General features: G+C 41.9%; 1 protein-coding gene across 3 annotated transcripts in view; it reads right to left on the bottom strand.

Moving 5' to 3' along the window:
* The window catches only part of KIF1B (kinesin family member 1B), a 78,522-nt gene that overhangs the window by 37,690 nt on the left and 24,478 nt on the right, over positions 1 to 16,354 (bottom strand). For 2 of the 3 annotated variants that reach the window (XM_079326047.1, XM_079326048.1), the window contains exons 10-20: positions 15,908 to 15,983; positions 15,528 to 15,606; positions 15,115 to 15,257; positions 11,411 to 11,544; positions 10,312 to 10,391; positions 9,870 to 9,945; positions 7,473 to 7,552; positions 6,061 to 6,167; positions 5,567 to 5,650; positions 5,231 to 5,411; positions 4,775 to 4,847 (exon numbers count right to left, since the gene is read on the bottom strand). In XM_079326047.1, coding sequence (XP_079182173.1) covers positions 4,775 to 4,847; positions 5,231 to 5,411; positions 5,567 to 5,650; positions 6,061 to 6,167; positions 7,473 to 7,552; positions 9,870 to 9,945; positions 10,312 to 10,391; positions 11,411 to 11,544; positions 15,115 to 15,257; positions 15,528 to 15,606; positions 15,908 to 15,983 — 1,113 coding nt within the window. Of the gene's footprint in view, positions 1 to 4,774; positions 4,848 to 5,230; positions 5,412 to 5,566; positions 5,651 to 6,060; positions 6,168 to 7,472; positions 7,553 to 9,869; positions 9,946 to 10,311; positions 10,392 to 11,410; positions 11,623 to 13,934; positions 13,977 to 15,114; positions 15,258 to 15,527; positions 15,607 to 15,907; positions 15,984 to 16,354 lie in introns of all 3 variants that reach the window. The other variant, XM_079326046.1, reaches the window with a different exon arrangement.

Raw genomic sequence — 16,354 nt, 5'->3', positions numbered from 1 at the left:
CTTAGCAAGTTCATCATTCTCGCTCCTCCGTGCCTCATCCGTGGGCTTCTTATCCACGTCCACTGCACCGGCAGAGCTTGGAGACTTAGCGTTGGCTACAGATGACTGAGCTTTGTCTGGAGACCCTATCAGGGGTAACACCTTCTCCATTTTTAGCATTTTATTTCTGAGAACTTTGATCTCTTCATCCTTCATGTTGTTCTGCTTCTTCACTTCTTGCAAAATATCTTCCAATTTGTCTATGTGCACCTTTAGGTCGTCCACGTCAGTGATTCCTTTACCATTGGCCATTACATCTTCAATCTTTTCATCTCCGACTCCCACTGTATCCCAGACATCCCGAGCCACAGCTCGCCAAGACTCGCGCTCGTTTGGGTCTTTTTTCCCATACATGGCACAAAGCTCTTTCATTTTAACAATGGCCAGAGCCTCAATCTCCTGCCTACTGTGCCTGAAGTCATTGAGTGCAACCTCATAGCAAATCTCCTTCACAGCCTGAATCTTTAGGTCTGAGATGGTGACCCATTTGGAGTCTTTGCTAAGGCGTCGGCGCTGGGGTATCTGGTACATTTTAATAGGTTCTCGTTTCTTCCCACTGCTGGGGAGGCCACACTTTTTTACAATGGTTTGGAGCTTGCTGGGGGGCAGCTTCTCTCTCAGGGAAGTGATCAGTCTCCAACTCTCCTCACACGATCTCTTGTCCGAATCATCCCCACTATCAGAGTCTGCATCCTTTGGAAAAACAAAAATCAAGAAGTGGCCCCAAAATAACCAAAATTAAAATTGTAAGAAAATGGAAAAGCTAAACAAGAAGTAGCAGGCAAAGAAAACTAAATCAAAAATCAAAATGGAACAAGTCATAAGGAGGTCCCTGAAGACTGAATGTTAGGGCATTAAAATGCATCTTCAAGAGTCATGGACCGTCAAAATTGTACTCTTCACTAAACAAAGATTAATATTATATTTAAGTCTTGTCATCTCAGAATAGCTGATGATCTGAACTCTTCCCTCCCAAACCCTTCCAAAATCTTTAAACAGACCGACTAAAACCAAGTTCCTGGTTTTAAATCTTAAAACCAAGTGTAAACTGCACTTCACACATGCTACAAAGACATGCAAGTCCCGCCACACACATTTGCCTTGGTGACTGCTGTTGCTTCTCTCAGCAAGTCCTCCCCAGGAAGGTGAGCACAACAGCCACAGAAGATGTCATGAGCAGCCAGAGTAAGTCGGGTTAACACTGGTTAGTAACGTTGCACGTGGTTGCAGGGATGCTCAAGTTTAGAATCCATTTCACTACAACAGCAGCCAGAGAAGGGTTAGACGATAAGAAAAAATGAAACAGAAGCAGCCGAAAGGTTCAATGTTAAAAGGACTGTAAGTGCCACTATGACAGATGAAGACAGTGGTTCATACTCCAAGACTTGCTACAAGCTAGAAGGATATCCAGAATCAGAGTTTCAGAGGTGGGTTGTGGTTTGTTTGTTTGATTCTTTTTTCCATTTGGCTTGTTGCTTAGTTTAAAGAAAAAGACCCATTATCAGTCTTGTTTGTCCGAAGAATGAGTTTCAGCAGAATGCAGAGAATGACTTTCTGGTTTATTTGATTAATACAAATTCTCTATTTGATATCCTTGATTTGTCTTCTTCTCAACCCCTAGAGCCTGGAGCTTCCACACACTTGCTAAACATTATGCATTTTGCTTCTTCATTACAAGTTTTCCACCTTTTGCTAATTGGTTTTTAATGAGCAGTGCTTCGGGTTTCCACATGCTAGGAATGTCTGTTCAGATCAACTGCCACCACAAGTTAAGGATATCCATCATTGCTCACTGCAACCAGGAATTAAAATCAGACCACTTTTCTTTAAAGGCTTAAGACATCTCTTTAACAAGCAAGAAGTTCTATATATTACTGTGATCCACACACCTTCAACACAGCTCTCAGCGTCTAATGCACCTCTAACTAACATCCCTGTTTTCCACATGGAGATTTGGAGCACATGAGAAACCAGGAACAGTCACAGCCACTCAGTCTAAAACCAAAGGAAACCCAGATCACTGAGCCAGCACCAGAGGCTCCCAGAGTTTAGACTTTGGCTAGATGACAAGGAAGAATGAGGAACACAACATAATTTGAGGGGGCAATGATGAAAGAGGGTAAAGGAAACACTGTTCTGCCCTATGGTAAAGATTCACATTACTGAGCTTCTTGTGACTTAATGTAGTTTTAAGAATAGTGCTAGAGAATCAACTTCTAGTCTAGGTCAAAATATAAGCAAAGCACTGGGTTAGAAACTCTTTGTGAGTTTACAGCTGACAAAATTCATGGCCTAAGGAAACAGCATCTACCAACCTGTACACTGCAGTGGAAAGCAAAGGTTCCCTGGAGGAAGCCCCAGTGCAGTTGGGCCACTCAGAGATACGAGCAGGAAGGCAAAACATGAACTACTCTGACACGAAGCCACAAGCTGCACAGCACTCTGAGTTACAAAACTGCCATAGAAATACTTATGGGTAAAGCATGTCTTGATGAAGAGACTGAGTCACTGCCCTGTGTGCACTCTGAGCCTACCCAGACCAGCCAGTGCAGCTAAAATCCACACTGCAACATCAGCTGGCCACTGCAGAGGCACTGTGACCATTTCAGCTCTATTGCACACAGTTTCACACCCAATTTGTAAAATGGAGAACAACTATTTCTATTCCCTAGTTCTAGCAGGGCAAAGACATTTTAGTTGGCAATTCTGGGGGACAAGAACTATTGTTTATTTTTTTGTACAGCACATGTAATAAATAAACACCCAGACTGGTTGGAATCTCAGCATAAAATCAAAACAATCTGGTAAACAGAATTAGCTGTTTTTACATCTGAGATGATACTCCAGTTTAAGCCACGAAGAATATTTATATCTCAATATCAGTCTTACACAGCAGTAAGATACAGAACCTGAGACTGCAGCTGGATATGGCAGCAGTGGAAATATTTTTAAGGTACACAAGCTGAAATGCACTCCCAGATTTCCCACTCACTATTCAGCTGTGGCTGCATGGATGCCCTAGTCCTGTCCATCCCTGCACACAGCAGAAATCATGAGCTGTGTCACCTGCAATGTTCTGACTGAGCTCTGTGATAAGCAGGTACTGCTCCCTGCCCAAGGATCTCCTTTGAGGTGATCCCTTACATCCAGGACAGGTATCCTTCAGAACTGCTGAGACACGCAGGGCAGCACTGCACCTTCCCCCACTGACTGAAACCAGCAAAACAAAACAGACTGAAAGAAACCAGCATCTGTATTACCATATTAACCAACCCACTCTCTAAAGAATTTTCCCTTAATCTGAAGTATTTAGGGAAATAAATTCCCTTCACAACATTTCATAAATGCAGCCTTATTGGAACAGCTTCCCAGACAGCAAGTTCCACATCTTTAATTCATACAAGAGCTTAGCTTGTGCCTGTCAGCTAAAATTTAGGAGAGGGAATTCCATTGCTTGCATCTCATTTGACACATTGCCAAAAGTTACTCAATACTCAATTATTTTTATTTTCACATTTTTACTGTACTATTTTTTTGCTACCTGAATTTGAAGTATAAAATTCCAGAGATTAAACATTACATTAGTCACATTTAAACTTGTTTTCTGAACTAAGGGTTGCTTTGGTCAAAGTCTGCAGCCACTCCTCTCCATTCAAGAAATTAGCCCTTTGTGATAAAATAATTAGACGTGCTGAAGTCTCTAGGTATATAATAGGAATTATTTTTTTTAATTATGTAGCTTCTTCCTATGGAAGCCACAGTACTTTGCTCCATTATGGCTTGGGGAGAAGGGCAAGAGCTTTACACTGCAGAGTCCAGCAAGAATTTAACCCACAGTTTGCAGTGGTGTCCATCTCATACTACAAACATGAATCATGAGTTTGAAATTTTTATCAAAATTCTGGCACAACTGTGTTCTGTGTGTTCTGGCTAAAGACAACCAGCTAAAGCAAATTCAGGAGACTCAGGTTTCTCAGGGAAATCTAGATTGCATTCCTGGGTTTCGTCCTGCTTTTCAAATTCACAGGGTGCTTGAAGACTGCCTCAATTTCTGTTTGTAATGCATTTCAGAGGTATTTGTTGTGAGAAGACTGAAGTCTTCCTATATCAGACCTAAGTTATCAGACTTCCTACTTGAGAAGTATGTGGAGTGGTGGAATTCCCAGTGCTGGAATGAGTTAACACACTGCTCCCTACTCAGAACCCCACCACTGGCTTGTGTACCACCAAGAGCCTCACAAGGAACTCCATGCAGGGAGGGAGAAGGGTTAAAACATGCACAATGCAGCAACATTTTCAGACATCATTCAAAAATAAACCTAGGTGTATCAATGTTCTAGGAATCTCTTTGGCAGCACAAAATTAGTATGTTCTGGTGATCCAAGACAAAAATAAAGGCAAACATCCCAAGGAGTAGCTGTTCATAAACTATAGAAAAGGAACTTCAAAAACCACAGAGCACAAAAATGCCCTTCTTTCAGGCTAATTTGCAAAAGATCCAATCTATCCCAACAAGATTTGATTAAAGCTTCTTTACTGTCAATCACAATCTCTGAATTAACCTGAAGGAGCTCACTTACAATGCTAATAATTCACTGTATCACAAAGAATTTGAAAGCAAAGGGAGAACTGCATTGTGCAGACAACCCAAGCAGGTTTCCTAAACTTTCAGATAAGCAAGGACAGGAATTACTGTTTGCCAAAGGCACAGTTAATCAGGAGTAAGGACACATACCAGTCTTTGCTGCTCCAACAAGAGATCAGCTTCCTCCTTCTCTTTCTTATATAAGATCTCCATTTCTTGTAATCTGAAAGTGAACAGAAGAACAGAAGTAGTCAGAGGTCATTAGGAACACCATGTGCTGGTGTTACTCTACATGCACAGTCCAGAATTACACTTACAAAAATAAAAGTCATTGTCATTAAGAGGAGCTATTCTCTGGCTATTCAACACTCCAGGAGTGAAACCCTGCAAGCTGCATCTCAGCCCCCACCAAAAGGTCTGCAGAGTTAGTGTCCATTGCTTACCTGTGACTTTTAAAGGGGCTGGAGCACTGAAACACTACAGGAAAATAAGGAGAAAGCTTTCTGAACTTCCACAGGGGGTAGCAGAGATGCTGTGTGGCAGAACCCAGTAACCTACTGCTGACTCTTCCTTGTTTCAGGTCAAAATTGTGAGTTATTTTATTACCTTTTCTCCATCTCCTGCTTCATGTCAATGCCCTGCTTCTCCAGAAGCTCCCTCTGAGCAAATGTCCAGTCCACTGGCTCTGAGGGAGTCTCAGCTGATGGAGTTTTCTCTCTTTCTGCTCGTGCTTGCTCTGGGTGGTTGAATCTGAAGACATGATTTTTACCCATGATGATGCGATTTCCTAGAAATAGGAACAGAGGACTGCAGCTGACAGAAGAATGGTACCAACTTCTGTTTAAAAGCTACACTTCAGAAAGGTGACACTGTCTCTAAGCATTCCCTATAGGCAATGTCACATATAGAGAGTTTACAGAAATCCATTATAACATTTCTTACCTGAGCGCAGCTGCACAGGCTGCACAACCCTCTTGCCATTCACGTAGGTTTCTGATCGTTCACAAGGCTCCAAAGTAACAATAACTGCAAAGAAAACATTGATGAGTGAGACCTGAGAGAGTCCTGTCGAGGAACAGAAGCGTGCAAGCCCCAGAGGCCTCTCATGTGCTGCCTGTGCTCATACAACACCAAAGAAGTCAATCACCCCTGGGCATCAAGCTGCTTAAAAACAGAGACCCAAGAGGAAATCAATGTTACTGACTTCTCTACCTACTGCAGCTGGAAACTTCTTTTCTTTTTCATGTTTACAGTTAACCAGGATCAGAATTTAACTGTTATACCGGCTACAGCCTGCATATTATCACTTAAACAGATTTCATTTTCTTTCTTTAAGATCAAAGAAGCGAGTGGAAAGCGATGCCTGTCTCGAGGTCAGAGACCGCAGGTGCCAGGGTGGCAGTGCAAGGGGAGGCTGAGAGGGAGGAGGGGCTCACCCTCGCCGCTGTTGCTCCTCTCGCTGCGGAAGACGCAGTGCTCCTCCTTGATGTGAGCCCCGCTCAGAACAATGTCCTGCCGCCGCTCGGCGTCCGCCTGCCCCACCCTGCAAACACACAGCGCTGGCTCAGCTCGCACCGCCCGCGGGGCGGCTCGGCTGCCAAACTGCCCTGCACATCAGTGCAAGGCTTTGCACCAGGGCTCGCTGCAAACAACCTGCCTGTTGTGCCGTGAACTGCAGGATGCCAGCTGTGCGAAAGAAAAGTTTTCTCTGCCTTAAAACAAGTCACTTGGAGAACTGAAATGTGAAATACCTCTGAGTTCAATGCAATTCCTTCCCTTTGTGAAACCTTCCTCCTGTTAGAAAGGGATGCAGAGGAGGGAAAAAGAACCTGACAAGAACTTCCAGTGTGGTTTCAGCCGGCAGACAGGGATCATCCCTCCCAATAATCACCTTCTGCACCTGAACAGAGGAGCACAGATGGCTCAGGAGGCTCTTGCTGAATGATTTGATGCCACAAGCAGTCTCACCCAGCATGCAGAGAGGTTGGCTGTGCCCCTGGAGCACGAAGATGTATGTCCATCTCAGACACAAGCGTTCAAGCAGCTCTAGGTACAGACAACTGAATTGCTAACCCTCGTGTTTATGAACTTGTTCTACTTCTTAATTTACACCTCTGATGTCAATGAGCTAGGCTCAAAACTTAAAATGACTTCCTAAGCCCTAAGCTATTCTAGTCATCATTCTCTGCTGAATTCTCTACACTTGGATACTCCTTCCAGTGGGCTTAATGCACATTAGAGCAGCACCATCTGCCAGTCCCTGTGGTGTACTCTCCTTCATTTGTTCCCCAGGAATATACAAACTAAGCAACCAAACACAACCTGATGCTCTAAAAATAATAGAAATCACCTTTATCCTTCCAGTTTCGACAACAAGTTTTGGAATAAAATCAATTTTTAATTCAAAGTCTGGCAATTAAATTTTATCTCATATCAGTGAAAGCAGGATCCATTAAATGTGCACCAAAACAGATAACAATTTATTTAAATAATAAAGCTAGCATTCAGCCATATTCCTATGGCTTTCAATCCTGCACTCATCAAAATCTCTCATGCACTTCTAGTAGGTTTTACTACAGCCTTAATGGGGATGTCATGCCTGCTTTTACTGCCCAGGTGCAATAACAATTTCTTGAAGTTGAGTGACTGCACAGGTTACTTTTAAAACACCAAGTCAGCTTAAAAGAAATTGTATTTCTGCACTTTTTTCCACCTACAGCAATCTCATTCATACCTGCAACTTGAACAGCTCAAGGAACAATTATTATTTAAACTCGTGGTGTCTCCAGCATGGGGATTTAAGCAAGCAAAGAAGGCAACTCCAGAGTGTGTCAACACCAACTCTCACCTTGTAATGCCATCTTTGATGTAATACAGCAGACACTCAGACATGAGAGGATCTTCATTAAGGTTTACAAGATGAGGAGTCTGAAAGAACGCAAAGAAAAAGTTAATTAAGAACTGAGATTTTGCTTTCAGGCTCCTTCCTGCAGCTGTGGAGGGTGTGCATTAATCCAGCAGTTTTGCCACATGTATCAGGATTATTCCATAATGGATTTTATCAAACATGACCTCCTAAAGTATTGCAGAGCATCACAAAGTACCAGCAGAATACAGTTCAGATCACTTAGTTATCCAAAATATCAATCCATGGAAGGAAGAACAGCTTCAGCTAGAGAAAAAAAGTTCATATAAAGTCTCTGTAAACTTTGATAAGGGAAGTGCAAGAGCAGAAAAGGTTGCTTCAGTGAAATTTTGAAACTGATGTGGAATCAACTTTGACTTTTCTTGGACTACACAGGTCAGGTGCTTATTTGGCAAAGTCTGTTAACATCAAAACAAAATCTAAAACTACCAATGTTCTCTGATACCAGCAGCTAAGAAGCTCTTCATCTAAACTTGTTCTAAATGTAAATCTACTACAGTTACTAAACCAACCTTCTTTGGTGAAAAAACCCCATTGGAATCAGCAAACAAGTCACAAGGCCTTGGTGTGAAAATCTAGCCAGTGAGATGGCAGTAAGCACAAGCACAAAAGAAAAGGCAAAAAGGTTAAACATAAATAAAGCAGAAAGATGATAAGAGAGAAGTAAAACTTTTAATAAGTCACTTGTCCCTTTGTTACCCTCAAACAGAAAAAATTTAGGAAGAAGAAATAAATTTGGCTCAAGTTCCTTATTTTCATCAACTTAGATACAAAACAGTTTACTTATGAGAGCTTTTAACAGCACTACCTTTACAGCTCAAAAATTACTGAATGTTCATGGTTAATTTATCTTTGAATGAAAGACTCTGATTGGCAATTGCCCAATGGAAGATTTAATTATAAGGACAGAAAGGGGGAGGAAAAAAAATCCAGCATTTTCACCCCTAAAACTCCAGGGGTGACCCAAAGGTGCAGCTGAAGATGTTCCATGCTGCCATCACTGTTCACTGCACAGATCAGAACTTGGAGCTGTTTAAAGCTCTTCAAGAGAAAAATGGAAAGAAACCAAATCCCAGACACAGTCAACTGCTGTAACACCCCTGAAGCTGCACCACTTGAACTCCTGGTAAGAAATAAAGCTCTGCAGCCTGAGAGATGAATGATGCTGGCACACACAACCACTCACTCCTTGCATATGATGAGATGCACACTGGTACCTCAGCTGTGTAGTCTTTATACAGAGCACTTCACATTTTCTAAGTTCTCATCTCAAATTTTCACAACAGCCACAGTTACTAGAAGGAGAACTAATGGAACTGCAAGGACAGCAAGGAACAGGAGCAGACAGGACTGGGTTGGGAGCTTTACTTCTCCTAATAAATGCTATATAGGTAAAAATAAATACTATCCATTACCAAAGCAACTACTTTATCCAGGTGGCATTTATACACAAACCTGATCAGCTGAAAATGCACCAAAAGAATCATCAAAAAGAGCTGATGGCCTCTGAGGAAAAATCTAAAAGGAGATGAGGATCCACAAGGTAAGGGAAAGAAATGTAAAGAATGAATCAGCATCTTTACAAACCTCAGGCACTCCTGGAGTAGCTGCCAAAAGCAAACCTGAATTCTACCAACTCCAAGCACCACAGTCTAACACAATTCCAACTGAAGGATTAAACATTTTTACCAGTCCTGGAGTTCTACATTTCTGTGCAGTGCCTCTAAATACATCCCTGTTTAACCCCAGATCAAGTTTATTACACACTTGCACACTAAAATATTTTTAAGATAGAAGAAAGTTCTTTTCCTTGTACTTCTTCTATAATTCTGCTTTACCTGAAGAGATAGCTTCTTTGTTAACCTATTTTTTTGTAGTTACAGCACTGATTTCTGCTCTTTTCCTGCACAGCTCTGCTTTCAAATTTCAGAAAATAGAACTAGTGGCAAGTATTGAATGAAATATTCTCCTGCATCCCCTGTATTCACTGGTTCATTAGATCACCACCTGTTTTTTCAAGGGGAAGAAGGATTAACAAACAATTCAAGGAGGAGCACCTAAACAAGCCTTTAATCTTCTCTAGATACCTCAAAGAACAGGTAGAGCACACAAAGGTCACACACAGCTGCTGCAGAAAATAGCAACAGAATAAAGACATAGCATCTTCTCATTTGCTACTGAATCAAGACACAAAAGGAGCTATAAAACTTCTTGCAGCATCTTCTAAAGGAAAATCCAAACCAGTTAACTCTCACCACCCTGCTCTCAGGTCAATCAGCCTTTTGGAAACATCATGCAATAGTTAACAATTTTCTTTACCTTTTTGGGTGAGAAGACTCCCAGTGTTCCTCCATCTTCCCGAATGGCAACTCCCATTTCTGCCAACAAGGCCTCCCTGAGAGAGAAAAAACAAGATATTGAGCCCATTTTAGGCTTCTTAGACAAGTAATGTCTAATGAAAGCCAGGTAATTACTAAATTAGTATTATTATTTGAACCAGCCTACCCAGTACTGTCACCACCTCAGAGCACACCAGGGCAAGTTGGTAAAGTCTGAGAGTAGGATATGGAACAGCAACTTTATCTGTGGGAAACCCAGGAAAGAGCAGGACTTTCTCCCAGCACTGCAGCTCTACATCCAACACAAGGGCCAGCAGAGCCATCCCTAACACCACTACTGCTCCACTGCTTTGGAACAGAGTCACTTCCTCATTTTCCACTTGCCAGAGACCATTCACACCACAGCACTTCCAACTCCTGACCTTTCCATCCTAATGGCCTCTGTTTTCCTCAGTTTCTCTTCCCATGTTTCATTCAGCTCTGCAATGATCTTCTCAGATTCCTGTGTGAAAATACCAAAAGCTGTTTTACAATTCTTCCCGAAGTTCTTCATAAAACACACAATTCAAGTCTGTGCTCTGTTTAGGCTTCAAATTAATTTCACACATAAAAAGTACTCTTAGCACCTTAAAACTCTTACTTGTTTCCCTTAATTTTTAAAAGGGCATATAGTCCTGAAGGCAAGCTGAGAAGAAAAGATGACTTCATATCTAACCACAGTCAGACTTTATTTTGAACCATCTAAACTGAACTAGTTTCCCCCTTTTTTTTTTTTTTTTTTCAGTCTGATTTACAGACATGATTCAGTAGGTGAATGCCAAGGAAATGCAGAGCCCACACTGTCAGTGCCAGGGCAACACAGGGTTCCAGGAGGGAAGGGAAATGCAGGGTGTGCTCAGCCCTGTGGCACTGTCTGATGGACAAACATGAGGATGCTGCAGGGATCCACCACAGGCAGCTCTCCCCACTCCTCCACCGTGCACACTGAGGGGCTTTCAGAGAAATCAAGAAATACTTCAGTGTGATCACTTTGCTGCGGTTCAGCCCTGTGCAGCACGGGGACAAGGCTGCCTTTGTCTGGCCCAAACATGCCATTCTGTGCTTCTCATTTTAATCTCTGGGGGCTGGGCCAAGACAACAGTGGCAGGATTATTCTTCCTCCTTTTTTTCAACTTTGGGGTAATTTGGTTTTCTGACAGTTGAGTGCATTTGCAAGTCAGACTTGGCTCGCACAAGGTCTCCAAGTCTACACTTAGGATCAAGTTTTCCATAACTACAACTGCATCAGAGGATAAATAAGAATGAAGAATTTAATTTATAATTTAATTGTAGCTCCAGGCTACAATTAAACCAAAATAATCCTAACAAGAAAGGTTGTGCATGGACCCAGTTTCCAGCCCACTGCAGTTAAATGCCTTCTTTAAGGTGCAAGTGGGTTTCAGGCAGTTTCTGCAGACCCAGGAGATATTTATGAAAGCAAGTTCTCTCAGCTTCATGATTTTTAGCCTCCTTAATACCCACCTTCAAACGTTCAATGGCCTCTTCCCCTCCAGGTGTTGACATGATTCTCTCCTGTATACTGGACACAGATGTTAAGCCCACCTGACTACTGAGAGAGCAGGAGGATGGAGAGGCAGTGAGGGACCCCATGGAGGCTGTGGAAAAATTGCCAGGACGTTGATTCTCGGAGGCTAGCAAGTATCTATGCTTATTGTTCTGAAAATCTTTCAGATCTGAGAGAGAGACACACAGACAGAGGGAAGGCAGGAAAAAGGAAAACAGGAACGGGGAAGGAGGAGGAAAAAGGGAAGGAAGGAAGGAAGGAAATACCAGTGTAAGAGGAAAGCACTTAAGCAGCAACAAGGCAAGTTTTGTAATTTTTAGATGGCAGTTCTGAAACAAATCCTTTAATACTAGCAACTATAACATAATAACTCAGCCCAAACCCTGAAGTTTACTAGGAAAAACTGTATCATAAAACTTTCTAAACAAAAAAAGCTTGAAAAAGTAAATTACACATTGGCAAAAAGCAACCATCCTACTCCTGACTGAGCACTGAGCTGAGCACCCTGAAGCTCAGAGCAGAATCCAGATGAGATTAGTTACATTTTGGGCTGAAGTCTGAGACAATCTCTTAAGCTCAGGAAAACATTCTCTTCCAGAGTCCTTTAATATGAAATGATGATTAAGTAAATCTTTATCACAGCAGTGATTCTGCTGCTGAAGCACCCTGACCACATGGAAAAAGAACTTCCTCTCCCTAAACCTTCACCAGAGAGGATGTGAATCACCTGTCAGTGGGAAGGGACAAGAGAACTTGAATTCACAACATTATGCTGCTTCTTGACCTTCCTTATCTGAATAAAAACGGAAATCTAAAATATCTGTTCAGCAAAATACCTGATAAGGGTCTTACACTTCAGAAGGTGCTTCAAAGCTTTTTGGCTGTTAGTTTAAATAGGAAAGGTCTTTTAAAACCTCCAAAATTTAACAAGGTAGCTTTTGTAATCTGAAAACCTGCAGGCCTGAAAATGCTGCCTTGAAAGCCAGAGAATAAGAAAAGCTGCCTGAATGATTTAAGAACAAATATACAATGGAAATTTATATTAATTTAACTTGGCTTCTTGGATACATCTCTAAACCATATCCTCGGAATAACCACACACCAGAAGAAAAATCTTCCAACATGAAAATATCAGATAACTGAATATCTCTGTTTTAATAACTTAATATTTTAAAATTTAATTTCAAAGACAAATCCTTTAAAATAAGTCACTTCAGGAAAGAAACAGATCAAATCAGACCCTGCCAGTTATAAACAGGGGCATCACACTTACAAAAGTGAGATGCTCCCCAGACATTGCATAAATTTCCCTGTCCTCCTCCATCTCCTCTGCCTTTCCCTGAACAATCCTGCCATTGTCAGCCTCATGCCCCAGTTCACTCCATGCTCAACCTGCCCTTTCAGCCTCATGGAACTGATGAGTGCCCCGAGCCAGTTTGAAAACCACCATCTGCAAATCCAGGAGGCAGGGCTGGGAGTTTCACAGAAGAGAAGCAGGTTAAGGGAAGGGAATGCTGGCAGGATGAGGAAAGCAGGCATGACAGAGCAGGGATGAAGTCTCCAAAGGCCATGCAGTCCTGAAGAAAGGCAGAGGCAGCTGCAGCAGCTGCAGAGTGGCTGTGAGCAGAGCCCAGCCCATGCACGCCGCTCTCGCACACTGCACACAGCAGCACCAGGTCACACGGGCCAGCAGGAGTCCTCACACCACCAGGAGCCTCAGCCTCAGGAAATTTCAGACAGATCTCTTTCAGCTGATATTGAGTGGAGGTCAAACAGACTGACTGAAAGAGTTTAAAAAGTCTACTAACCCAAACTTTACATGGAGTATGTTCCCCTTGCAATGGACTGTATATATTGGCCTTTCTTAGAGGCAAACACCAAGAGAAATAAAATGCTCTTTGCTGACAGGTTTTAGCCCTGTTAAGCAATTGCAAACAAGTATACTTAACCTAAAAAAGGAGACCTTCATCAGTATAAGATGTCTGGCTTGTTTCCTTATTTTTTTTTCTTTTTAAAGGACTATTAAAAATACATTGCAGTGTCCAGGAGGAACTGGTAATACCTCATCTTGAGTTCATCAACTGAAACATTTAAAGCAAATACATCAAAGTGGAAAAGAGCTGCTAAAATGCCAGGAAGCTACACGAGCAGGAACTGAGTAACTGGGAAAAGATTTGAAAGATTTTCTAGTTCAAATCTAAACTGTGAGCTGTCATGAAAACACACTGGAGAACTACCACTGTCCCTTCTGTATTCTGTCAGAAAGGAACAATGAACACATCTTGTGCTTTAAACTTTGCACTTCTCTTTGATTGTGGACTCAATCTAAGAAGTGCTGGTGAGGCTGGTTTCCATGAACCTGCACTGCATTCCAGTGAGTGCTCTGTCTGGGATTTCCCTGTGAGAAATGCTGGCATGCAAAGCTCTGTTAAAAGCTGACCCAGAGAAAGCAGGTTAAAAAGAGAACCACACAATACACACATTTGACTCCACTTCCAGAGTATTCATCTCCCATTGGATCAACTGAAAGGAAGCAGGAGGGAAAATACAAGAAGGATCAAAACTGAAGGTTCACTAGTGACACAGGAAGGGAAGAGAATACTACTTGATGTTTAAAGAAACAAAACACAGTTTTCAGTAACACAGTTTTTTCAGTTTGGATTTAGAACCAAAACCCACAGACTGTAACAAGCATGAAAACTCTTGTGTTTCATTGTCTTCTGGCCCCATTCTCTCGAAAACAAGCAAACAAAGAGGTAAATGCACATTACACATCTTTAGTAGTCTGTGACTAAGTCAGGACTTTTGCTTCACTGACAAAAAGGTCTGAAAAAATCAGAAACTGGTGCAACATTTCTATTTTTTTTAAGTCAAAGCAGCTTTTAATCCACTGGAGTACATTATGTGCTTTTATGGGCATTTCCTACACTAGGAATTAAATCACTGTTCATATCATAGAAGAATATAGCAGCTAAAATCTCAGTTCACTTGTCCTGTTTGGAATGAGGATAAGGAAATTGAGCACAAGTGTGTTCTAGTGCTTTAAGAAGTTGCTGGCAAAGCAAAACAGTACAACACTGCTCTGCCAACCTACCTCCAAATCTCCCAAAAGGATTCATTAGTTATTCACAAGCAGCTGTTCTACAGTTATTTCAAGATGACAAATGATTTGTCACTCAGGGCACTGCGTAACATCAACCATTGTTTTCTTTTGTGAGCAAGGATGGCACTGAAGCCAGGTATCAACTAATAACCTTAACCTCAAAGGAGGAAGGAAAGATGTCTTTTTTCCTCAGTATGAAAGGGAGTTTCTGTATCTCAGCTCTTTTATTGGCAGCCAGACAAAAAGCCCTCCACAACTCAGAATAGCAGCTCCTGAATGTGGAAGTTCTGTTACACAAAAGCATTCCTACAATAATAGGAAATTCAGACTCTATATTTTCCCTTCAGAGTTTGAATGTGGCTTATCAACTCCACACACAAACCTAAGATGGTCGTTCAAAGACACAAGGGGCTGCCATTCCTGAAATCACGTTCAAAACTGAAATATCAGCACCTAGGTTTCAAAGCCGTGCTTTAAATGCCTTTGTGTGGCAGGCAGGGTGTCCCTCCTGTGCTCCAGAGGCCAGCCCAGCATGGGAGCAGTGCTGAAGGCACTTACTGTCAATGATGTCCCCCAGGCCCTGGGCACGCAGCAGGTCCTTGAGCCTGGTCACCTCCTCCTTCAGCTCGCGCACCAGCTTGGCGTTGGGGTCCTCGTTGATGACAGCGTTGCATTTGATCTGCTTGGCACGGTCAGCATACCTGCAGCAGACAGAGCACTGAAACCTCCCTCAGCCTGCCACTGCTCATCTGCAGCTCACGTGCTACACAGCACACATCTAGCTTGCAGCTGCATGTCAGAAGAGCAGGCAATAACTCCCTGCTTCCTCTGGAGGGTAACTGAGTTCTTGCCAGTAGAGTCTTCTTCCCTACAGATAAGCTCAACTTACAATAAACCAAAGGTTTAAAGGACGAAGTGTGGTCTCTAGAGCAAACAGTTACCCATACCCATTCCAGAGAAAGAGAAAGTACCTCAAAGTGCTCAGAGTTTCATCATAGTTTATGTCTGCTGGACTGAGAGCAGCGACCATTGCAGTTCTGGAGTTACCACCTACAGTGAACAGGCAAGATTTTAGATGAAACTACAGCACACACTGTAGGCATCACCTATCTACCTAAAATATCTGTGCTTTCAACAAATTCTAGAATTCAATAAATTCTACAGTACTTAGAAACATACAAAAACCACAGGAAAGTGTTATAGAATTAAGACAAGATGGAACTATGATGACTCAGATTTGGCTACTAAAGATATTTAACCTCATACTCAATACAAATTTAAGTGAGTTAAAAGCAGTCAGGAAATCCAGTGAGACTTTCTTTGCATACTGGCACAGACAAATCAGCCATACCCAGATTTTCTCGAAGCAGCCACGTTAGTACAGAATCCCTGTAGGGTATAAAGTCTGTCTTCTTCTTCTTTTTGCTCTACAAAGAAACCACACAATATGAAAAATAAGAAGGGTTTTCTGTGTAAGAACATCTTCCTGACATTTAAGTTCTGTGTTCTAACACAATTCCAAGCAGCAAACCTTACACTAGGCAAAGAAACAAACATCTATGCCTACTGAGATCATCATACCTTGCTGGTGCAGTTATCCTATGAAAGCATTGAGGAAAAAGAAAGAAGAATAATGAACTTCTTAACAGAGATTTATCCATCATCTACCATGACAGACTTCCTTTTCTTAGAAGCCAAATTAAAGAGAATCAATTCAATTGAAAAAAAACATCTGATTTTTTTGCACTGATGTTTCTATAAATTTTAACAACAAACCTTCAGTTAAGTTTTCTAAAAT

Source organism: Erithacus rubecula (assembly GCF_903797595.1).
Source record: "Erithacus rubecula genome assembly, chromosome: 24".
Lineage (NCBI taxonomy): Eukaryota > Metazoa > Chordata > Aves > Passeriformes > Muscicapidae > Erithacus > Erithacus rubecula.
The sequence above is the reverse complement of the archived record's forward strand: the minus strand, read 5'-3'. Positions and strand labels throughout refer to the sequence as shown.